This window comes from Serinus canaria, chromosome 5 (genome assembly GCF_022539315.1).
Source record: "Serinus canaria isolate serCan28SL12 chromosome 5, serCan2020, whole genome shotgun sequence".
Taxonomy (NCBI): Eukaryota; Metazoa; Chordata; class Aves; order Passeriformes; family Fringillidae; genus Serinus; species Serinus canaria.
The window spans coordinates 8,965,920-8,990,626 of NC_066319.1; the positions used below are offsets into that span (position 1 = coordinate 8,965,920).

Sequence of the window (24,707 nt, forward strand, 5' to 3'; positions counted from 1 at the left end):
TGGATATGCAACTGGGGGGGAAAACAGCCCAGCATCCTGTGTCCCCATGCTCATCCTGGGAATGCTGCCCTCTGAATCCCTGCTCTGAGCTGCCCCAGCATGAAGATTCCAAGGAAACTCAAGCACTCCTCATGTGCCCTTCATTCTCCACGTGACTTTTTTTGTACCTCTGTACGAAAGATCTGAACTAATCCCACTGTAAAGAAAGATCGGATGAATTATAACCTAATTCCAGAAACATGGATGTATATAAATTTTCTGTATATTCTATGGCACTCTGTATAAAATGGATGTTGGAAGCATGGCTGGAGTATGTGACTGTTCCCAAGGATGTCCTGGACACGGATGGTTGGGAATTGCCTGAGGTTTCTGCCTTGAAGGGTGGTGAGTGAGGTGGGAAGGACACCAGGAATTGGGTATGTGGCTTTTGGGAAGGATCCAGGGAATCACTGGGGGTTGGTTGTTTCTTCTTCAGCTCTTTCTGCTCCGGATCTCAGCCTTTGGAGTGGGAAAACACTTGGGGGAATGTCCAGAGGTTGTGGATTTGCCATCCCATGGCCAGGTTGGAGCAGTCTGGAAGTTGTCCTGGAAGTAGTGGAAGGTGTCCCTGACCATGGCAGGGATGGAACTGGATCTTTAAGGTCCCTTCCTACCCAAACCATTCCAGGATTCTATGATCCCTGTCCCCTGAGATGGGTTCTAGGTATCTCTCCTGTGGAGAAGGAAATTAAGGAAAGAACTGGATGCTTTGAGTTATTCCAAGTTAAAATCAACCTGTCCTATAAAAAGAAGGCTTTTAGTGCAAACAGGGAATTTTTTGGGAGTGGATGGGAATAGCAGGGATAGTAGAGGAGCATGTGTGCTCTCAGTCAAGGATATATCCCAAATATTCAATCTATTGGATATTCCAGCCTGAGCAGTGTAGAGATCTCTCCTTTGGATGAACATGAAGGTGCTGGGATCCTTCTGTGAGCTGGGTGAGTCCAAATGGGGATTTTCCCAGTGTCCCACAGGACAGGGCTCTGGAGTTGTAAGGCAGAATCTCACTGCCTGAGGACTGTTCCCAGCTGAATAATTCCATATAATTCATATTCTGGAAAAGGGAAAAGCTGCATTTATGGCTTACAGGGTCAGGGAATAAGGGCAGGAGAAGTCCTCAAGCTTGCTGACCAGCCAGGAGAAATCCAGGGAGAAAAGGAATGCCTGGAAGTGTGTAATCCTATTAATGGCTGCATGGAGTTGTTTTTATGGCTGCTCCTGAAGGGACTATCAGGGAATTAAGAGCTCAAAGGTGGCTGAACTACTGAGTTCCTATAAAAATGCCTATAAAAAGTGCTGGAATGTTGAACTGCCTGATGTTTGGGGATGGTTTTGTGGGATTTTTTTCCCTACCCGGAGCTATATCAGCCTCATAAAAAGGATATTGGCTCTTCTGGAAACCCTTTCTCTCCTGAGGAAGGAAAACATCCAACTCTGGCTGCTATCCTTGGATAAACACGGAATAATCCATGTTTAGGAGAGGCTGCTTTAATTCAGTTTTTAAGGATGAAAATATATGGATGTGGACACAGCAGGAGTGGGGGATGCTGCTATAAAACCTATTAAAAGCCTTCCTTAGGGATGTAGTCGTGTTTTCCAGGGAGATTCTCTGGCTCCTGGGTGTGTTGGTGGCCTTAGGAAAAAATCCCAGTTTATTGAGAAAAGTTGTTTCCAATCCATTGAGAAAATATCCAGAACTACAGAAAAAAACCTCCAAATTTTTCTACAATTTTGATATGTTCCCCAGCAAGCAAAGAAAATGGGGGAAAATAATGGGAATATTTAATTAACTAAAGCTGGGATCTAATTGTTAATTAATTCAATGGAAACCAGCATGGCACAAATAGTTCCTCAGGGTTTTTCCAAGGATTCCAGGTTGTATTTCCATTGGAAAAGAGGGAAAGGAAACAGTGGTCTGAGGGTGATGGTCCAGATGTAATTCCTGGCCTATTTCGGCAGCATTTGTATTTTCCTGCCTCCTCAGCAATGTCTCCTTGGATTTTCCAGCAATCTGTACTCATCCTTCCCACCACAGAACTTCCTTGGAAAGCTCATCCAGCCCTTGCGACCTTGTTTGTCCTGGTAGAGTGAAGAGGGGTTTTCCATAGAGCCTGGATGTCCTTCTTGGGAGTGGGTGGGTGACACTTCCCTGCTCCAGGCATGGGCTGAGTCCTTGCACTTCCAGCTCCAGAGGTCTCCTGGGGTGTTGAGGTGTCCCAGGACATGTGTGTTCCTTCCTGAGGATGGTCCTTTATTCCTTTATGAATCAATGGAGGTGTTCTCTCTGTCTCAGGAACAAACCCTTTGGAGTTAATGGGTAACCAGGCAGGGATTGATCCACGCAGGTCTCCTGCCAGGAGGAGATAACCGAGGGAGCTCTGCTTCCGCCTCCAGCAGAGTGGGAGCTTCTCTGGGAGCTGGAAAGGATTTCCCAGAGAAGCTGTGCCTGCTTCGTCCCTGGAAGTGTCAAGTCCAGACTGGACAAAGCGTGAAGCAGCCTGGGATAGTGGAAGGTGTCCCTGCCCATGGCAGTGGATAGAGTGGGATGAGCTTTGAGGTCCCTTCCCACCCAAACCATCCAGGATTTGGGGATTTTGTGCCTGGATTGGGGTGGGTTGTGAGTAGGAGATTCCAAATATTCCAGCATCTTCAACAGCGACACAACAGCTTCTTTGGGACTTGGTCCCACCAGGAGCAATAGATCTCATATCCATTGGATATCCCTGGATCCATGATCCCGGCTCGGCTGAACCTCGTGTGAGCCAGATCAATGATTCCGGCACCCTTCCAGAGACTGAGGTGTCCATGCTCAGAACTGGTGGAAAAACTTTAAAAATTAACTCCTAATCCTTCCAGTCATGCCTGGGAGTCTCAGCTGGAGGTTGGGATGTGGGGAGGGATGGGGTAAGGGAGGGGGAAATTCCTGAATTATTGTTTTGTTGGAAAATGGACTTTGAAATTCGGCGCCGGAGGGAGCCCCGGCCGCACCTTCCATGAGTAATATCCCGAGGAACATCTCTCCACCCCTTCCTGGCTCGTGCTGCCTGCGAGCCACGTGGGACAGGGAGAGCAAGGTTTGCAGGGAGCATGATCCAGAGGGGATTGGGAAGGGGGAGAAATGTGGGAAATGTGGAGGGCTGGAGAAAGGAAAACCAATGAGGGACTGGGTTTGGACCCTCTGGAGCTGCCTCCTTATGGATCAAAGCAATACCTTGGATTTTTTTGGGATTCAGAGCTCTCTAGGATCCTTTGGGAATCACACAAGTCCATCCCTGAAGTGCTGTATTCCCAGCTCATTGCAGGGAGGGAGCTGGACCATCCCGTATGGATGAAGTTGGCTTCCTCCCTTGGTGTGTTTTTCCAATGGGTCTTTTCCCTTTAATCAGGGCTGGGGAGGGAAAGAGCAGCATTCCTTGGGAGTGGGAGCTGAGCAGGACTGGGAAGCAGGAGGAAAACTCAGGTGAGAAGGATGTGGATCATCCAAACCTTGATTTAGGCCTCAGGGGAGGAAGAAAGATGGGAAGGAGCAATGATTCCTTAAGGATATGTCCAGAGGAGGGCATTCTGGAAATGGCAGCAACTTTGTGAGGGCAGAACCCTCAAATCTGAGGATTTGAGTCCTTAATGAGCCAGTTCCCAAAGGGATTTTCCTGTCTGGTAAGGGGTGTCTGGCACTCTGGAGCTATCTCATGAGAGGATGGGATGTGGGAATGTTGACATTGTCCCTAAGGAAAGGAGGGAATTGTCCTATTTTTATTATAAATCAGTTGCTCCACAGGATTTTGCACTTTAGGATGGGGAATCCCAGGCCAAGCCCAACTTGGTCAATCCAGAGGGATCCAAATCCAGGCTCAGGAAATTTTTCCAAGTCTTTTGATCATCCTTGGACCTGGTTATATGGTCCAATGCCGTCACAGGCAGGTACTTGTGAAAGTGCTGGTGGAACTAGATGGGCTTTAAGGTCACTTCCCACCCAAACCATTCCAGGATTCCATGATCCCTGTCCCTCAAGATCAGTTCTAGGAATCCGTCCCTCAGTGGAGAAGGAAATTAGGGAAGGAACTTGATGCTTTGCGTTATCCCCAGTTAAAGTCATCCTGCCATATAAAAAGAAGGATTTTAGTGCAAATAAAGTTGAGTACAAGGGAATTTTTGGGAGTGGATGGGAATGACAGGGATAGAAGAGGAAGATGAATGCTCTCAGCAGAGAATATATCCCAAATATTCAATTATGTTGGATATATGAGTCAGAATGGTATGGAAATCTGCCCTTTGGATGCTGGGATCTTTCTGCAAGGAAGGTGAGTCCCAAACGGGACTTTCCCAGGGAAAGGATTTTCCCAGTGTCCTACAGGGTGAGGGACACAGGGACATGGCTCTGGAATGGTAAAGCAGGTTCTCATGGCCTGGGCCTACTCCCAGCTGAAGAATTCCATGGATGAGCTTTAAGTTCCCTCCCAAGGCAAGCCACTCCAGGGTTCTGGGATTCTAAATCATAGAATCATGGAATGTGATTTTACAAATCAAATGATGATTTTATGAATCCATAAGAGTATGGGAAATGATTCCATGGATTCCAGGATTCTAAATGACAGAACCATGCACTCTAGGATTCAATATCCTGAGTTGGAAAAGGCCCCCAAGGATCATCCAATCCAGTTCTGACTTTAGTGCTGGGTTTAATCTTTATTTAAGTAAAATATTACCGACCAACATCTAACAGGGTTTAGGCCGGGCTGGCGCTCGGCTTCCCAGGAAAAATCCATTTTCCCTTCATTTCCTTTCCTTCCCACGCAGCTTGTGCCCGAAACGGGGGGCTGAGAGCAGGAACAAGGGGAGCAGGGAATAACAATTGTCTTAATGTGGAGAGAGAGGAGAAAAAAGGGCTCGTTCTCTCCGTCCCGAAATAATAGACCCATTACTGTCCCCAATCCTCAGTCCCCCTCCTCTCCCGGGAGAAGAATTGGTCACTGCACAGCTGTGGGAGCAGGATAAATATATTTATATATCCCGGAGAATCTGCCCTTCTCAATTGGGATGTGGGGCTGGACAATCCCTCATTGTGCCCTGGCTGGCCCGCAGCAGAAAGGCCCCACAGTTTGGGGCTGGCAGCGCCCCGGCGCTCCGAGAACTCGGAACTTCATGGACATTATTCCCAGCGGGCCCTTATTTATTTGATTGGAGTCATTATGGGGTGGGAGGGGTGAGGGGGGTTACTGGGGTTTGTGGGAACATCTGGGGAGAACAAACCACAGCTGGGCCTTCCCCTGAGGGGGCAGGGGTTGGGGTTTGGGGTGGGATTTGGGGCTGGATTTGGATGATTTGGGGCTGGATTTGCTGGTTCGGGCTGATTTAGGGTGATTTTAGGTTGGATTTTTGGTGGTGTGCAGCTGGATTTTGATGATGTAGGGCTGAATTTGGTGCTTGGGGCTAGTTTAGGGTGATTTGCAGCTGAATTTTGGTGTTTGGAGCTGGTTTAGGGTGATTTGCAGCTGGATTTGGGTGATTTGGGGCTGGATTTGGATGATTTGAGGCTGGATTTGCTGGTTGGGCCCAATTTAGGGTGATTTGAGGTTGGATTTTTGGTGGTGTGCAGCTGGATTTTGATGATGTAGGGTTGAATTTGGTGCTTGGGGCTAGTTTAGGGTGATTTGCCCCTGGATTTTGGAGTTTGGAGCTGGATTTGTGTGATTTGCAGCTGGATTTGGTGTTTAGGGCTGCTTTAAGGTGATTTGGAGCTGGATTTGGATGATTTGAGAGCTAAGTTTTGGTGGATTTAGGGCTGGATTTTAGTGATTTAGGGCTGGATTTGTGACTGTATTTTGGTGGTTTGTAGCTGGATTTTAATGATTTAGGGCTGGATTTTAATGATTTAGGGCTGGTTTAGTCTGATTTATGACTGGATTTTGATGACTTAGGGCTGGATTTGGTGTTTAGGGTGATTTGGGGCTGGATTTTGGTGATTTGACGTTGGATTTTGATGATTTGGGGCTGTTTTAGGGTGATTTGGGGCTGGATTTTGGTGATTTGACGTTGGATTTTGATGACTTAGGGCTGTTTTAGGGTGATCTGCAGCTGGATTTTGGTGATTTGCAGTGGGTTTTGTGGTCTGTGGCTGGAATGTGAGGCTGGATTTTGGGGATTTCCTGGTTTTGTAATTTGTGCCTTTTTAAAAAACAGGATTCCAGTAATTTGTGGCTGGTTTTGGAATTTCTGGGAGGATTTTGGTGGTTTGTGGTTGGATTTTGTGCTTCAGGGCTGGTTTTATGAACAAGTTTGCTGGTTTGTGGCTGCATTTTTTGTAATTTGTGGCAAGTTCAGTGTTTTGTGGCTGGGTTTTCGTAGTTTCTGGATAGATTTTGGTCATTTGTGGCTGGATTTTAGGTGGTTTGTGGCTCTTTTTTGGCGCCTTATGACTTTGGGGACAGATTTGGGTGCTTTGGGGACAGATTTTGGTGCTTTGAGGGTGTTATTCAGTGATTTCTGGCTGTATTTTGGTGGCTTGTGTCTGTCATTTTTTGGTGCCTTGTGACTTTGTGGCAGATTTTGGTGTTTTGTGAGGGGAGTTTGGTGAGTGGCTACTAAACATCAAAACGCTTTGTGAGTGGTTTTTGTGCTCTGTGAACAGATTTTGGTTCTTTGTGGCTGGATTTTTTTGTGGTTTATGGACAGATTTTGGTAGTTTGTGGCTGGAATTTTGGTGGCTTGGGGGTCTTTTTTTTCTTAGTGCTTTATGGCTAGATTTTGGTGCTTTGTCAATGCTTTTTTCCAGTGGTTTGTGCCTGGATTTTGGCAGCTTTTGGCTGATTTTTTGGCGTCTTGTGGCTTGGCTTTGTCAAAGATTTTGGTGTTTTGTGAGGGGAGTCTGGTGATTTGTGAGGGGTTTTGGTGCCGTGTAGGCACATTTTAGTGCTTTGTGCATTTTAGTGTTTTTGCAGTTTGGGGGACAAATTTTGGTAGTTTGTGCCTGGGTTTTTGGGTTTTTTGTTTTGTTTTTGGTTTTTTTTGTTTGTTTGGGTTTTTTTGGTTTTTTTTTTTTTTTTTTTTTGTTTTTTTTTGTTTTTTTTTTTTTTTTTTTTTGCTTTCTGTTGATTTTTGGCTCTTTTTTTTTTTTTGGTGCTTTCTGCACAGAGTTTTGATGTTTAGTAGCCAGGTTTTGGGGGCTTTAGTGGCTGGTTTTTGAGGGCTTTAGTGGCTGGTTTTGGGGGCTTTAGTGGCTGGTTTTCAGGGCTTTAGTAGCCAGGTTTTGGGGGCTTTAGTAGGCAGTTTTGGGGGGCTTTAGTGGCTGGTTTTGGGGGGCTTTAGTAGGCAGTTTTGGGGGGCTTTAGTGGCTGGTTTTGGGGGGCTTTAGTAGGCAGTTTTGGGGGGGCTTTAGTAGGCAGTTTTTGGGGGCTTTAGTGGCTGGGTTTTGATGGCTGCTTTTGCGGGCTTTAGTGGCTTGTGACTTGGGGCTGGTTTTTGGCGGCTCGTGGCCGCTTCTAAGCGCTTCCTGAGCGGATTTTTTTAGCTCGGAGGTTCCTCCCGGCGCCTGGCGAGTGTTTTTAGGTGACTTTCGGCAACCCCGCGACTCGGCGGCGTCTCCGCAGCCCCTTGGCGGGGGTGCCCCGAGCGCGGTGCCGGGCGGAGGAGGAGCAGCGGGCGGGGAAGGGCAGGCACAGAGGGAAAGAGGGAGGGAAGCAGGAGGGAGGAGCGGCCGCGGCAGCCCGAGTCCGGGGCAGCGCTCGGCGGACGCCGATGGGCATCGGGCGGCCGCGCTGGGCACGGGCAGCGGGAGCCCGGCGCTGAGAGCGGGGCTCGGCGCTCGCACGGCGCTCGGGGGTCGCGGCGGGGCCCCCCGGGCCGGGGCGATGCCCCCCTGCAGCCGCACGGACTGAGCCGGGGCCGGCCCGTGCATGGCCCAGCCATGGAGGTGGTGGACGAGACGGAGGCTCTGCAGCGCTTCTTTGAAGGTAACGGGGGCAGCGCCGAGATCGGCCCTGGAATGGGCTGGCTGGGAAGGGAGCTTCGAGTTCGTCCAGTGCCACCCCAGTGCCCTGGGCACGGACGCCTCCCGCTAGCCCAGGCTGCTCCCAGCCCCGGCCAGCCTGGCCTTGGACACTTCCAGGGATGGGGCAGCCACAGCTTCGCTGGGAAACCCATTCCCCATTCCGGGGCCTCAGCCCCGCACAGGGAGGAATTCCTTCCAAACATCTCGTCTAGCCCTCTTCTCTGGCAGTGGGAAGCCATTCCCCCTTGTCCTGTCACTCCAGGCCCTCTGTCAAAGTCCCTCTCCAGCTCTCCTGGAGTCCCTTTAGGCACTGGAAGGGGCTCCGAGGTCTCCCTGGAGCTTTCCCTTCTCCAGGCTAAACAATCCCAGCCTGGCTCCATACCATCCTAGCCAGCTCTGGAATGGCACAGATCCCGATCCAGGGGCAGTTGTGCATCCTCCAGTGCACACCGTGGGTGCTAAGCTGGATATCCTGGGAATTGTGTTATGCCGTGCCTTAGATTCCCACTGCCACCCCAACAAGGACCTTGGAATGTCCCTTACCATCCTTGGGGCAGGCTCATGGCAGTGGCTCTGGCCTAAGGATCCCAGATCTTTTCCAGAGCCTGGATCCTTGCGGATGCCGCATGACTGTGGATCACTCTCCTTCCCAACAGGGTGGAAAAGTGGTCGGGAAGAGAACCTGGCCTCTGTTGGATGAAATGTGGTTGCTCATGGCTGGACTGGGATGCACTGGGAGCTGATCCCATTGTTGTTCCTGCCTCGGCTCCGTGTTCCCGACCCTGCTCTGGCCTTCTTGGCACGCTCTGCTCTTCCTTGTGGAGTGGCTGATTCCTTCTCTTTCCCCCTTGTCGCTTTGTTTCCCTCCCCTGTTTTCCAGTGGGTCACTGGCCCCGGGCTGTGTCCTTTGGGATGAGCCCCTGGCACATGGAAGTGCTGCTTGAGGAAATAATGTGCCCATCCTGGCGAGGCTCCGTTGCCCCAACAGGTCCTGGGGTGGATCCCAATCCCTGGGTCAGCTCTGGAGCTGGGATCCCCTTTGGAGCAGTGGGATTGTGCAGTGAGCCCCCAGAGGCAGCTGGGGCAGGACGGTGGTGTCCCTGTGCATTCTTTGGCTGGGAGAAGGATTTATCCTGGAAAGTGGGAACCGGAGATGCTCTTGGGAGCGAGTGGAAGCTCAAGCTGCTTCCTCCTTGCTTCCCCCTCTCCTGGCATCCATGTGACCTCTCAGTAAGGCATCTCTTCTTCAAAGGAAAAAGCACCCCCTGTTTGTTCCAGCCATGATCCCAGATTCCCAGGAGTTCCAGGATTAGCAAGGATGGGAAGCCTCACCACGAGGGCTCTTATCGGCCGCTCCCAGCCAATGTTCCCCGCAGCCTTCTGGGGTTTCCTTTGGTTTTAGGATTTCACTTGGGCCAAGCTCCTAAATCCTCCTCTTCCACTTCCCATCCTGGGGGTGCTGAGCACCTCCTGGGAGTCCTGCAGAGCTCTGGCTCAGCATCCCGATGTTATTTATGGACCAGCTCTCTGTCTCTTCAGCTGGAGACATGGAATTTCTCCCTCTCCCCAGAGCATCTTTATTATAATGGGGAGCTTTCTTTCTTTTACTGTTTTCCTGTTCTTTCCGGGTGCTGGGGGTGATCCTGCTTGAGCAAGGTGACTCCAAGAGATCCCTGACAACCTCAGCCATCCTGGGATTCTTCTTCTCTCTTTTCCTCCTTTCTTTTTTCTTTCTTTTCTCCCCCTTTTTTCTCCTCCTTTCTCCCTTTTTCCTCTTCATTTTTCCCTTTTTTAATCTCTTTCTCCTTCTTTCTTTTTCTTTTGAATCAAAACCATCCCATCCCTGTAAAAATCCAGGATCAAGGAAACTGTGCCTGAAGGATATTTCTCACCCTCAGCTATAAAATCCTTCTTAAAACGTCTCTGAACCAAATATTCCATGGAGCACGACTTTGTTTGGGCAGCTCGATCCCTTTCCCGCTGTTATTCCAGAGCATCTGTTCTGACACAGAGCTGGAGGGGGAGAAGGGAAGAGAAGAAAGTTTTGCCACCAGGAATTGCTGCTCAGTTTTTCCCTCTTGTGCCAGGTTTAATTGTTGTGCTCCGAGGAATTCTGAAGCCAAACTGATCCTCTGGTTTTTTGGGAGTGAAGGTCAGGGCCTTAAATCATGGCACGGAGTTAGATTTACTCTGGAATCTGGCCCTCCTGAGGAATTAATGGTTTTTGGAGGTGGTAAACAATAGATCTGTTAGAATTTATTAATTTACAGGAATAAATTAATTATCCCATCACTCCTTTAAAATTTATCACTGAATTCCCATCATCAGGAAATAATTTTCCAACCTATTTTTCGCTTGGAGTGAAATATTTTCTTCTTCTTACGAATGATCCCACCCCTGAAGAGATTTCTTCCTGCAGGCTGAGAAGCCTGGAATAACTTGGGAATTCTCATTCCTCTGCTTGACTCTGATTTTCCCAGGATCTGAGCCTGCTGTAAGCAATCCCAGAAAATTTAGGCAAAATCGCTGAGCCCTTGGTATTTCCCAGTGTCAGACAAGGATTAACCGGGCTCCTCATGGAGACGTTTGGGTGTGGGGGCTGTGCTGGTGGAGCTGGGGAAGAACTGGTGCCTGTGGTCATTCCAAATCCTGGAATTTGGCTGGTCCCATCTGCAGAGCCAGGCTTGTTTTGGGAAGCAAATGTTCCCAAAATCTGAGGTCTGGTTGGTGCCCCCGGTTTTCTCATCCCTGAGAGATGGACCTGGATTTTCCTAAGTTTTCTTTGGTGTTTACTCAGGCAGGATTTCCTTATTTCCTTGGCTATTCTTGTTTTCCTGGGTGTCCTTTGTTTTCCTGGGTGTCCTTTGTTTCCCTGGGTATCCTTGTTTTCCTGGATATCCTTATTTCCTTGTGTATTTTTGTTTCCTAGGTATCCTTGTTTTCCTGGATCTATTTATTTCCATGGATGTTTTGTTTTCCTGGGTACCCTTTGTTTTCCTGGGTATCCTGTGTCCCTAGATATCCTTGTTTTCCTGGATTTACTTCCATGGATATCTGTGTTTCCCCAGATATCTTTATTTCCCTGGAATGTGGCTGTCTGCTCTTTGATGGTGAGACCTAAGGCATGTGAGGATGAAGAAGCAGAAAAGTGATGGAAAGGATCCCAGGCTTTCCTCTGGTATTTGGGATAGGCTAGGGAAAAGTTTCTGAGGGAAAAGATGCATTGGGAATAACTTCACACTTTCCTGGGATGAAGGTGATGGGAATGCAATCCTGGCTTTCCATATTGAGTGTCCTCAAGCTGGGCTTCTCCTGTGTTGGGAAGATTGTTGTTGTCCTCAGGCACATGGTGGAATTTTTGAGGTTGTCCTATGCAGGGCCAGGAGTTGGATTTGGATGATCCTGATGGATCATCCCTTCCCACTCAGGAATCTTCCCAAATCCGTGGTTTGTGTTTGCATGGCTGATCCATGTGTTTGGAGGTGCCCAGGACCATCCTGCTGAGGAGAGCTGAGGCAAAAATCCTGGAGCAGCGAGCGTGGGATGCTGGGAGGTTCTGGCAGGGGAGGGAAAGGAGATTTCCATGGGTTTGGGAGTGTTCCTGAAGCGTTTGTGTTTGGATTCAAAGGAGAAGGAGGGAGTTGACAGCGTCTGACCCTTGGCTGGCATCCTGCTCCCAACCTTTCCCTTGCTCCCGCCCGCCCCTGCCTCAGGGAAACGCTTACGCCACAGCTCAGCTATTTGGGATCCCTCTCCCGGCTAATTTATGAGATAAGGGCTCAGGGAAGAATGTACAGCGGGAAAGATGTTTGGAGCAGGGCTGGCGGGGGCTGGGAAACGGGAATTCGGGAAAGGAGCAGAGAAAGGAGAGCAAGCGCTGGAAGTTGAGCAGGTTTGGGGCTGAGGTGGAGCTGGGAAAGACGAATTGGTTCAGCAGAAGGGGAAGGTTTCCATGAAGTTATCCAACAGCTCCACAGGTATTCATGGAGCACAAGTGACTGGAACACTGGGAATATTGCCTGTGGAGCAGCCGTGTGTCCGTGCAGAGGGTGCTGGGCTGTGTGTGCACAGGAATCCCTGACCTTAGAGTGACCAGGAGTGGATGGTTTTGCCTATGGGAATGTTTGGATATGTGTGGTGGAATCCTGGAATGGTTTGGTTGGGAAGGGACCTTAAGGATCATCCAGTCCCACATGGGCAGGGACACCTTCCACAATTCCAGGTTGCTCCAAGCCCCAGCCAACCTGGTCTTGGACACTCCAGGGATAGGGCAGCCATAGCTGCTCTGGGAAATCCATTCCAGGGCCTCACCATCTTCCCAGGGAAGGATTTCTTCCCAATATCCCATCTAAACCCTCCCTCTGTCATCCACAACTTCTCTGAACAACTTGTTCCCGTGTTCCTGATGTTGGTGACACTCCTGGTGATTTTGATTATGGAGCCTGTGAGAAGAAAGTGACACCCTGCAGGAAGAGGTCTGGAACATTTCCCCGTTTCCTTGGATGAAGGAATAGAGATTACTGGAGCTGAGGCAGTGAGGTGACCCCAGGACAACTGGGATTGCCCTCTGTCCTCCTGCTGGGCCGTAAGGGGGATTTGGTGGTGTTGGTGGGAATGAGTGGAGGAGGAATTCACTGGTCAGACTCCTGCTGGTGTAAACCAGCACATCCATGAGAATCTAGAGACTGCTTCCAAGTCTTCCTGTTGCTTTGGGATGTCTTGAGGCTGAAAACTGGGAGCAGAAAGGGCAGGAGGCCAGTGGAACCTGGGGGATCTGTCCTGGTGTCCCATGTTTTAGTTTCCTGGGCTTGACATAGAAATGCAACTACACAGATCAGAACATCCCTTTTCATGGAATGCCTTAAAAAATTGGCTCTTCTGGGGCTTCCTGCTCACTCGTCACCCTCTGCCTGCCCCCAAATCCATTCCCAAGGCTTGATGCTGGAGAGAGCTTTTCCCACACGGAGCTGCTGTGGTAGGGGGAGAACACCTTGGAAAAGCCCAGCGTGATCCCAGACGGGGGGGGCTCCTGGCTGCGGGAGGAGCAGCTTGGGATGAGGTGGCGGTGCAGGTGACAGTCGCTGCGGGGCCTGGCTGGCGCCGTGGAAGGTAAGAGGCTTTGCCCGGAGTTCTTTGGGAGCCGGGAGTCAGCCCGTGCCGGAATGGGCGCGGGGCAGCTGGTACAGCACAAACACATGACCGTCCCTGCGGGTAATCCCCTCGCAGTCCCAAATCCCAGTGCGGAGCAGCAGCCGCCCGGCAGCCTCCCCGGCCCTCCCACTCTTCCCGGAGGGAATAGAAAAACCAGCAGGCAGCAGCAGCCCTGGGAGCTGGAGGAGCTGAGCTCAGGGAATAATGACCCAGGGAGAGAGCAGGGATACAGCGGGAGCTTGACATCGGCTCTCACCATGCTCAGGATGCGCTGGATCCGAGCAGGTAACGGCACAGACCCCCTGGCCCTTCCGTGGCTTGCCTTGCTTTCCCCTCTGCCTCTCCATCTCTCTTCCCAATGGGATTGTTCCCTGGTTCTCCTCTCTCTTCCCTCTATGTGAAGCTTCTCTGCCCGCCCTGCTTGGTCAGCACTCAACAGGAGCAGGTGACTTGAGGATGCTGCTGAGTCCAGCTCAATCCCAGGGCCTGAGCAGAGCAGGGAAGAGAGAAAAACATTCCCTTGAGCTCATCACCACACCCAAGTGGCATTCCTGGTCACTGGGGGAAAGCTGCCATGTCCATCCCAATAGGAGATTCCTGGAGTTTCTTCAGCCAAAGGACTCATCCTTGTCCACTCCTCAGGGAAAGGCTGGTGCCAAACATCACCACTTCTGGCACGGTCTTGTGATGGTTTTGCTGGTGTTTCTCCCTCCCATTTTCCCAAAACTCTTTTATCCTGGACCCCAAAACTCCTTAATCCTGGGAAAAGGGCAAGAGACGTCCAGGTGAAGTAAGGCCAGAGAGCAGTTCATGAGAGGGTGGATCCATAAAGCCTGATAAAGGCCAGGCTGGGATTAGGAAAGGTGGTGTCAGCACGAGGCTCCACGAGGAGGAACTTTGCCCGTGATCTGGGTAATGCCCCTTCCATAGGCTGGTGCCCTGGGAGCAATGCCCAGGCACGGAGAGGGAGAAACTTCAGGAAGAGGTGGCAGTTGGGGCGGGTTAGAAGGAGTCATGCTGGAGGTGTGACCAGCATGGAAACGGTGACACAGAGATCTGGCTGAGCCCGTGCGTGGGATGGGGTGTGGAAGGGCTGCTGCTTGCAGGGAGATGGGAAAGGAATCCCGGTCAAGGAGGAGCCGTGGGATGCCAGACAGACAGGTTTCCCTCTTGCTTCCTCACCCTTATCAGGGGGAACCCTTCCAGGACAGAGTCATCCCAGCTGCTAGAAAGAGGGAATTAAATGGCTCCTGGGCATGGTTATTTCAAGGAAGAGAGATGGGATCCTGCTCTGCTTTCCTTCTTCTGGATAAGGGCCTTATGGATTCCTCCTGGTGGGAACGGGTGGAGTGATCTGGTGGTAAGGGTGGTGGAGCAGGTTGCCCAGAGGAGCTGTGGCTGCCCCATCCCTGGAAGTGTCCAAGGCCAGGTTGGATGGGGCTTGGAGCAACCTGAGGTAGTGGAAGGTGTCCGTGCCCGTGGCAGAGAGTGGCAGATCCTTACAGTTGCTTCCAGCTCAAGCCACTCCAGGACTCCATGATCTGGAGCTGGGAGCTGTCTTGGGAAGGTGCAGGTGAACCCATGGGCACTTCCCAGCTGATGCCTTGGATCCCTCTCATGTATCCCAGCCTGAGGATGGCGTTGCTCGGGCACAGCTTTGCCGCCCTTGCCGGGGGAACCCTCCTGCCTCTTCCCAGTGGTGTTGCTGATTGGACTTTGCACTCTCTGATAAGAATCCCGGGACACTGAATGTGCCTGAGGAATGATTAACCAGCATGTGCCGTGCCAGAGGACAAGGGAGCAGTTGTGGCTGGAGACACAAACAGGAACAGTCTCGTGGCTTTCGGGGCCAAGGCGGTGCGTTCTGGGTGCCCATCCCATGCTCCAGCATCATTCAGGAGGGATAACCATCAGCATGGGGCATTTCAGAGTGATGCAGGACTAGGGATGGACAGACAGGGACAAGACAGTGGCAGAGAGCCAGGGAGGTGTCCTGCTGCTGTGAGGGTAAATGGGAAGTCTGAGAAGTGAAGGGTGGATTGATCCCTGGAAGTGTCCAAGGCCAAGGTTGCACAAGGCTTGGAGCAGCCTGGGCTAGTGCAAGGTGTCCCTGCCCATGGCAGGGAATGGAACTTGGATGAGCTTTAAGGTCCCATCCAACCCAGACTACTCCAGGATTCTATGATTGGATAGCACACTTGGCTGTCCTGTGGCTCTCACTTTTATTTTCATGGATATATCCTTTTATCCCAACTGACTGCCATACTTGGCATGAGCTTGCTTATCCAACAGACCTTCCTTCTCCCCGTACTTCCTGCACAGCAGGACATGTAATCATGGAATGCTTTGGATTGGAAGGGGCATTAAAGATCATCCAATTCCACCCCCATCCATGGCATCTTCTCCCTGATCTGGTGGTGGTGGATGATGTGGCCAGCCCAGGATCCCACACTCCAGGCCGGCTTCCAGCGGCACCTGGGGCACGTTCAAGGTGCATTTGAAGGAAAGGCCTCCTTCCCAAGGGAAAATGTAATGTGACACTCAGGGTCCACCACTTATCTCACTGAACTTTGGCTGCTTTGGGGCAGTTACTCCAAACAGGGAGAGGGAAAGGTGGGAAGAGTGGCTGCAAATGGAGTGGACAGAATTCTTGTGGAATTCCCTGTCCACGAATGTTCCCAAGTGCGAACACTTGTGTATTTCCCTGGGTTTTGGGACAGTGGGGAAGAGAGCTGGTTGGAAAAGCCAAGGCTAGAATTTTAAACAGCCTCAGAGTGCTTGGATCCAGCCTGGATGTAAAAACCAGGCATTAAAGGGATTTTTGCTGGGGTTGATTTGATTTTCCCTGGTTTTTTTTGTTTTTTTTTTTTTTGTTTTTCCATGGAGTCTTTGGTATCACCCCAGCTTTGCTATGGAGTAGCGAATTGTTCTGGTTTTCCTACCCAAGTAGTTTGGTGGGGAGGAGACAGTGCAGAGGTTGTGAGTTGGGCATGGAACAGGATTTTTGGAAAACTCAGGTGTGATATCCAAAGAACTGGAGGTTGCATTCGTTGATTTATAGAATCCTGGAATGGTTTAGGTTGGAAGGGACCTTAAATCCCATCTTGTTTCATGGGCAGTGACACCTTCCACTATCCCAGGTTGCTCCAAGCCCCATCCAACCTGGCCTTGAACACTTCCAGGGCTTGGGGCATCCACATAATTTATGACTTTTAATCCTGAATGCTGATTGCTCAAAATCCACATAAACAGGAAAGCAAACATCTTATCAGCCTGCTGGATCTTGGCTTATCTCTTGTGTTATGACTAGCCAGGGTTTATGGACATTGATTCATGGAAGCATTAAAAAGGATGCTTTGACTTTATTGGGAATGAAACACCTGCTTAAGTAAAGGAAAACTTGGAAAACAGAGCTTAATAAGGGTCATCAAACCTTTTTACAGTTGGCTGCTTGCTGATAATGTGGTCAGTGCTCCTCTCCTGAGCAGACATGGGGTTTTCCCAGATGAGATCCCATCTATCCCAAAATCTGAGGAGTTCTGGGCAGGGGTAAATCCTGCCTGTCCATGTCCTCTCCGTTCTGTCTTGTTTTCATTCAGTTTTTGGGAAGGGGTATTGGAATGGAGAGGTTGATCTGTAGGGAAGGCCAAGCCTGGACTGGACAGGGCTTGGAGTAACCTGGACTAGTGGGAGGTGTCCCTGTCCATGGAAAAGGTGGCACTGCATGATCCTTAAGGTCCCTTCCAGCCCAACACATGCTGGGTGATAAATGATATTCCAGAACTCACCTCACGGCATTGAGGAGCCAGAGGGATACAGGGAACAGCTCTGTAGGGACCTGCAGGCTGGGAACAGCTTTCACAGCCCAGGATGAGGAGTTTGGATGCTGGAAGTTGTGCTGGTGTTCTTGGAAAAAAGAACCCCAGTCCAACAGGATGGGCTGTGGAATGTCAAGGTAGGGACCTTTCCTACTTCCTGGTACATAGTGTGGCTCTGGACATCCAGTGGGTATCTGTGGATGCAACAGGTCAGGAATGATCACTGAGAGGGATTTTTACAGGATTTCCAACCTGTAAAGAGTCAAGTTTAAGTTGGAAAACCCTGCAGGATCACAGAGTTGAACCATACCCCATTCTCATGTTGTTAAGGTGTTTTTCCCTCAGTGCCAGTTGTGTTGCAGCAGGGATTAGCTCTGAAGGTTTTTCCCCACTGCCACAGGGAGTTTATCCATGAGATTGAGGTCACCATCCTGGTTTTGCCAGGAGAAAAGGGCTTTCCCACCTCTTCCTTTCTTGTATCCGTATAATCCCTTGCAGAGATGATTGAACAGAAACAAGAGGCCTGGAATCTTGGGAGTTTCTTGCACCCCATGTGAGCAGAGATCATGGAATCGTGGAGTCATTTAGGTTGGAAAAGCCTCCTGGGATCATCCAGTCCAACCATTGCCCTGGTGTTGCACTACCAAGGCCGCCACTATCCTGTGTCCCCAAGTGCCATGTCCACAAGATCTTAAATCCCTCCAGGGATGGAGGCTCCACCACTGGAGCATGTTCCAATGCCTTACAAACCTTTCCACAAAAGAATTTTCCCTAATCTCCAACCTAAACCTCCCCTGGTGCCATTTGTAGCCATTTCATTTTGTCCTGTCCCACATTCCTTGGGAGCAGAGCCTGACCCCCACCTTGCTCCTCTCAGGGAGTTGTGGAGACCAAGAAGGTCCCCCTGGAATGTTTTTGACCCCCATCCCTTCCTGGGGGTCTCTGCTAGGAAAATCCTTGTGCCTGGTATTTAATTTGGACACGACTCATTCCCACCCATTCCCAAGGGACCTCCTGATCCTCTCCTCCCCATGGCACATGCTCAGGTATTGTGCCAGGAGCTTTCCCTCTGGATTTGGGGCTCTCCAGCCAGCCCAGTGCTTTGAAGTGATCCCAGGAACACCCAGGGAGCTCGTGGGATGGACGGGATCCAAGCAGCATGTTTGGTATCTCGGCCGTATTGTCTGGGAAGTGTTTGCTAAATCCCTGGAGCAGGAAATATGTTCCAGGATGGCTCAGAGTTGGTCAGAAAAGGCAAACAAGGGTGTTTTTAAAAAAAAAAAAAAGAAACCTCAGTTCCCTGTGAAAAGTGAATGTGGGAATAGCCAGCATGGCAGTAATCCCTAGGGAATTTTGGGGTTTCAATCGTGAGTTCAATTGCATAGAATCCTGGAATGGTTTGGTTTGGGAGGGACCTTAAAGACCATCCAATTCCACCCCATACCGTGGGATCATGGAGACAGAAATGACAGCCCTGGACCTGTCCCACCTCTATTGGTCATGTTAGATCCAGGGAAAAGTGGGATTCTCCTTGGGAGCTTTGTGCCACGTGGCTGCGGGAGCTTTTGACGCCCCTTGTGATGGATATCTTGGGAGACAGCTCCAGAGCAAATGTCCCAGATCTGTGAGCAGCAGGAAAACCCTGGTGACCCAACGCTCCTCCTTGTGAAAGGTCCGTGGTGGTTGCACAAAACTTGGGATGGCCCTTCCCAAGCCCTGGAAAAAGTCCCATCTAGATAAGTGGCTCTGCTTTTTCTTCCCAGTCTCCTCTGGAGATTGTCCAGCCTGGACAGACCTTGGTGCCTCCCAGTTGGAAGGGAGGGAATGATGTGTTCGAGCTGGACACGGTGTTCCTGGTGATACTTGGCTGCCTCTGCTCCTGTATCCTGGTGCTGTTCTATTCTTAATCTCCCTCCCTAAGGATTGTTTTGTGCTGGAGGGGTTTCCAGGAGAGGCAGCACCTCTCCAAATCCTGAGTTATCCCAAGTTCCCTCTGTGTGTAGTGTGGATGCTTTAGAGTTGAGCTGATCATGGCTCATCCTGGCTCTCCAGATTCCCTAAGAGCCTTTCCAGAGTCACAGTGTTGCCCTGCAGCGAGGTCAGTGTCCAGGGACTGCATCCCTGAGTTCTTTGCTTGGAACTAGGAGAGCTGCAGGATCACAGCTCAGGATCTGCCATCAGCTTGATCAACTACTTGTGGTTCCCTGAGTGTTCCCTCTCCGGGTCATTGCCAAGCATGGGAAAGCTCTGGGAAGCTGGATCAAGTCTCTTCTTGGTACTCATATGTAGCTGCTAATTATATTATTAATTTTTTATCCATTCTGGCAATAATTCTCTCTGAGGGAATGGTGTGGGATATGGATACGGACCTTGACCACCACAGCAGTGTCTAGGAGCTCATCCACATCACATTATCCTATGGAAAATGTCCCTCCTATCCCCCCAAAGCTGCAGTCTGGATAAAACGAGGTCAGGTGAGGCACCTCAGCAGAAGGGATCCTCAGGAGCTTTTCCCTATCCCTGTTGTCCCCAAGGATGAGGCCCCTGCCTCGTGCAGTGGGAGCCGCCAGATGAAGTGGCCTCCTCCGGTCCTGTTGTCCCTGCTCCAACACCCTCATCCCGGGAAGGGAGATAAAGGCGTTGTCTCCAAACAAACAGGGCAATGTGCCCCCCTGGGCAGGCACCTTGGAGCCTCCCAAATGGATCCGCTGTTCCTGCCCTCGGAGAGCATGAATGGACAAGCGCGGCATTGACGGCCACGGGGACAGGGACAAACGCGCCTCTGTGTCCCTCCTCACACCTTCCCCTCCTCCTCCTCGGCCCCCGTTCTCCCAGGACAATGGCTCCATCCATGCCAAGGTTCACAGCTGGCAAGGGCGGGGGAAAGGCCAGGACAAGGGTGGGGAGCTGCCAGGAGAAAGGGATGCAGGAGGGAGAGCAGCTTTGGTGAGGGGAGATGAGGGGAAATTCCAGGAGGGTTGGAGGAGAGAAGGTGCTTAGAGGGAGGACTCAGGGAAGTTTGGGAGGGAGGATCATCCTTTATGCCTCTTCATCCTGCAGTTTCCCAAGGAAGATGCTCATGGCCTGCCATGGCACAGCAGGATCATTTCCTCTGGCTCCTCACACTTCCGTGACTTGGGATGTGTCCTGCCAACACTTTGTCTTCTTGGGAATAGGGAATGGAGGCTGTTAATTCCTTATCCCTGAGTTTGGGGTGTTTCCCAGGGCCTTGTCCACCTTGTCATCCAAAGGTGCTTTTTCCAAGTATATTAATCTGTGGATGTAAGCTAAGGAGTTGTGGGGTTATGTAGGAGCAGAGGGAGCTTTCCAGGGAACAGGGAGATGCTGCTGCCTCTGGACGCTGGGTATTTGGGGAATCCTGGAATGGTTTGGGTTGGAAAGCACCTTAAAGATCATCCAATTCCAACCCCCTGCCATGGGTTTGGTTGTACTTCCCACCAGGCCAGTTCATTATTCCAAGTGTTTTGCCTCTGGAGCTGGCTCACTGTTACCCAGGTTGTTGCTCCTGAGTCTTCCTGGACACCCTGTAAATCTCTTTTCTCCCTCAGTATGGGGCTTTGGCTAAATCCCACTATCCCTATCCCTGATCACTGCTTTCCCTGCACCCTGCCCTGTCTGGCATGGGATAGTTTGTCTAGGAATGCAGAGGGGTTGAATTTGGGATATTGGCTGGGAGCTCACCAAGGAAGGAGAGGTCACGTACTGGGAACAATCTTGGCCCCCTCCATGTAGAAGGTTTGGTGGGATGCGTCTGTTCCAAGCCCATATCCATAGCTCTGTTAATGAGTTCATTTTAATTCCATGACAGCTGAATTCTCATGAACCCCCACATTCTTACCCCTCAGTTTGGTGTTTTCCTTGGGATCTTATCCCACAGATCCCAGAGCTCATCCTTGGCTGTGTTTTTGGTGTGGAATTAGTTGGAATCTGGACCTTGTGTTTTTTGTTCGGGCATGAGCAGGGGATGCATGAGCTGCCCCTTGGTTTGGAAGGACAGGGCTGTCCTTGGGAATGGGCTGGCTGGGGAATGTCCCCAGTATGGGACACAGGAGGTGGATGAACCTCAGCATTGCCTGGGACAGTCCCACTTTTTGTGATGGGAACAGACATGGGCTGGGTTGGGATGTGTAGGGACCAGAGGTGTGCTAATCCGAAGGAAACTGCTCCAGGATGATATTCCTGGGGGGAGCAAAGGATGATAGTAATGGGATGAGGAGGGGCTGTGGATCAGAGAAAAGGCCTGGGATCCCCTGGAAATGCCTTGGACAGCCAGGACTTGGCTCTGGGGTGGTCTTTGGGGAGCTGTGGGAGCGCTGGCTCCGTGTCCTGCTCCGGTTACAGAAGCCCCGTTTGGGGGCTGGTTATCATCCCAGTCAGGTAATAAAGAGCATTAATTAAGCAGGAATGCTGGCCTGGGATCCAGGGGGAGCCAGGGGCTCCTCCAGGTCACCAGAAGGGATGGAATCAGCCCAGGGTTGGGCACGTGGGGCAATAGGGACATCATCCTGCTGTTCCTTATGGAAGCAGCTTTGTCCAGGTGTGCATCCCAAGTCTCTGGATTCGCTGAGGTGGCAGGCACAGGAGGGATGCTATTCCCAGCTGGAGCAGCTCCTCCCTGCGAGACAGAGCCGTCCAGGATGGGAAGAAGCTCGGAAGCCAAGCACTGGCCCTGCGGCTGCCCGGGCTTAGGCGGTGTTTGGTTTGTTTGCCACGGGCCGGATTCCTGGTGCTCGCGGCCAGGCCAGCAGCCAATCCTCCGGGGCTGAAGGATAAACACGGCAGGAGGGAGAAGGGGGTGAGGAGCGCGCGGGGCCCCGGGAATGTGCCGATGCTGCAGCCTGGCCCGAGGATTGCACAACCGAGCCCTTGTGCACGGACACAGGGATGAGCCCAGGGAGTGCCGGAGCTCTCTGCCTCGCCAAGCATCGGCACTGCTGTGGCATCCCAGGTAATTCCTGGTGCAGCTTCGTGCCGTGTGTCCTGCTCATCCATGTGTCCCACTGCTGCTCCAGCACGTGCTGGAGGACTGTTAGGAGAGGGACCACATGGAACTAGAAATTCCTGGGGTTTCCTGATCCTATTCCACTGTGCACCATTTTGGGTATTTTATCACCTCCCAGGCTGTTCCAGACCTCAGTTTTCCCCGAAAATTCTCTGGTACGTGGCTCCAATGGCACTGGGAAGCTCTGGGCATGGCACAGACTCTTCTCCTGCTCCTTCTCCTCCTCCTCCTCAGTGTCCCCCCACCCCTGGCTGATGTTCCCCAGCCCCTGCAGAGTGCTGACCTCGTCATCATCTCCAGCTTCCCACATCTGGTTCGTGTTAGCACATCCCAGGATGAAGTTCTCCAGCTCTCTCCCTTCCTCCCCACCCCCAGGTGACCCAGGCAGGATTAGGGGTGATTTGAAGACAGGCAACAGAGTAGGAATTGAAGAGGGAGGGGGGACTGTTATAAATAGAAATTCCATAAACTTCTCAGCCTATCACTCCAGGAAAATTCTGGGTTAAATCCCTCAGACCTGTAAATATGACAGTTCACAGAGGCCAAGCTCTGTTAACTCTTTCCAAGCCCTATGGCCCTGTGTCCATCCTCTGGGAGAACCCAAAACTGGGACAAGGAGCCGGGAAGGTGCCACCAGGAGGGACGAGCCGATTGGAGCAGGGGCAGGGAGGGGGCAGCAGGGTGGGAAGCACCTCTGTTGGGATGTGGAGCATGTTTGGAGGTTTGGGGAAGGCAGAGAAAACCAGTCCAAACATTGGGATTCCTGACATTCTCACACGTCCGGGGGCCTCAGCCCGCCCGGCTCCGCTCACGAGGAGGGTGCTGAAGGTTTTAACTTCTGGTTCTTCAGGCAGAGGTTGGGGTTTTTTTGGGATTGCCATGGCTCTTTTCCCAGGGAAGGGTTGGAAAGTGGAGCAGTGACATGGTGGGAGAGCAGGGTGGCAATGCCAGGGACAGGAGGAGGACGGGACGTAGGGACCTGGCAGGTTTGGGATGGATGAGCTATGTGCTTCCCTGGGCTCCTCCATCTTTCTTTGCTGGGATGAGATGTGGGAGCCTGTCCCATGCGGAGCCATGTGGGTGTTGAGCCTCCCTCCTTGGTGGCTTCCCACTAATCCCCACTTGGGAGGGGGAGGGAATGCCGCTGCCATTGGGATCTCGTGACTATGGAGCAGTATTAGCTTTTAATTAATCACCTAAGCTGGCTTTGGTCAGAGCCTGGCTGCATGGAAGCTCTGGGCGGTGGGACATTCCTTGTCCCTGCCCTGATATCCCTGGATTTGTACAAATCCCACTGTCCTGGAGCAGAGGAAGGTCCTAGATTTCTGGTGGGCAGCCACATCTCCCCCCCAGCCCTGACGCACCTCTCGCGTCACTGGGCTTATCTCGCCTTCCCCAAGGTGACTTCAAGGAAGCAAAGGAATCCTGGAATGGTTTGAGTTGGAAGGTCTGTGAAGCTCATCCAGTACCACCCTCTTGCCATGGGCAGGGACACCTTCCACTGGCCCAGGTTGCTCCAAGTCCCATCCAACCTGGCCTGGAACATTTCCAGGGATGGGGCAGCCACAGCTTCTCTGGGCATCCTGTGCCATGGCCTCCCCATCCTCAGAAAATTGGGAAGTGCAGCTGTCTATAGAGGGCTTCTCATCCTTCCTGGAGGGTTCCTGGTCTGCTCTTCCACCACGGAGGAGCTCCTGGAGTATGGAGGTGTGAGGGAAACCTCTGGGGTTGGACTTTTCTTGGACAGGCTGAGTCACAAAAATTGGCCAAGTGCTCTTTTTGCTGCTTTGATCGTGGATCCCAGTGCTGAAACTTGGGATGAAGACAAGTTTCCTGATGGCCTTTGGGATGGGTGTTTGCCACAGGCATGCTGTGATTTATAGCCCAGGGGTTTTTTGGCTAAGAGGGAGGCAACGGAGCACAGGGAGGATTCCCACCCTCCTGGAGTGCTCATCCCTGGCAGGAGGTTTCTGGGATGTTACAGGATGACAGTGAGGGCTTGAAGAGGTGCCTTGGGAGAGGTGTTTGTGGTGAAGTGTTGGGAGTGGGCTATAGCAGACATCCTTAGGGATGAGCGAGGGTCACACGGATGGCCATCAGTGTGCTCCCATAACTCCAAGGACAAGAGGGTGGAGCTACCACATCCCGGGAACTTCAGGATAGAATGCAGCTGCCACAATGCAGGGACAGAAGCCATCCCTGTGCTCCCTTGGGATCTGCAATTCCATACGGGAGGTGCTGGCATATCTGGAGATCCTGGAGGCTCTGCCTGCTCTGGCCTCTCCTCACCTCAGTGCTCACCTGCAAGCAGCATCGTGTGTCCCTGCTCCAGATGTTCACATCCTGCTCCTGTGTTCACATGCAGGAACACCCTCACCCTGTCTCCCAGGTCCCTGGGCTCTGCCACAGAGATGTCCCAAAAACGAACGGTTTCCCGGGATTTTCCCCCCTCTCCAGCCAAGGTTTCTAAGGCAGAGTTGCCTGTATCCACACCCACCCTGTCCGCTTGGCAGAATTCCTAGCTGGATTTATTTCTGCCGATTTGCCTGTCTTGGTATGAAAGGGATTTGCAGAGGGAGAGCTGCAATTGGCCGGGGTGTGCTGGAGCCCCCCGGGCTGGCCTTTGCGGATCAGTGGGTGACCTTTCCCGGGAACCTGGGGGATCCAGGCGGGCAGGGGCTTCTCCTGG

General features: G+C 51.6%; 2 protein-coding genes across 3 annotated transcripts in view; both read left to right on the forward strand.

The window, feature by feature from the left end:
• DAGLA (diacylglycerol lipase alpha) overlaps positions 1–304 on the forward strand; it is a 56,425-nt gene extending 56,121 nt beyond the window's left edge. The window contains exon 22 of the mRNA XM_050975335.1: positions 90–304. The gene's annotated coding sequence lies outside the window, so the exon portion shown is untranslated. The remainder of the gene's footprint in view (positions 1–89) is intronic.
• Positions 305–7,865: 7,561 nt separating this feature from the next.
• The window catches only part of MYRF (myelin regulatory factor), a 44,238-nt gene continuing 27,396 nt past the window's right edge, over positions 7,866–24,707 (forward strand). For both annotated transcript variants that reach the window (XM_009097239.4, XM_050975317.1), the window contains exon 1: positions 7,866–7,988. In XM_009097239.4, the coding sequence (XP_009095487.1) occupies positions 7,943–7,988 (46 nt within the window). In that variant the 5' untranslated portion in view covers positions 7,866–7,942. The remainder of the gene's footprint in view (positions 7,989–24,707) is intronic.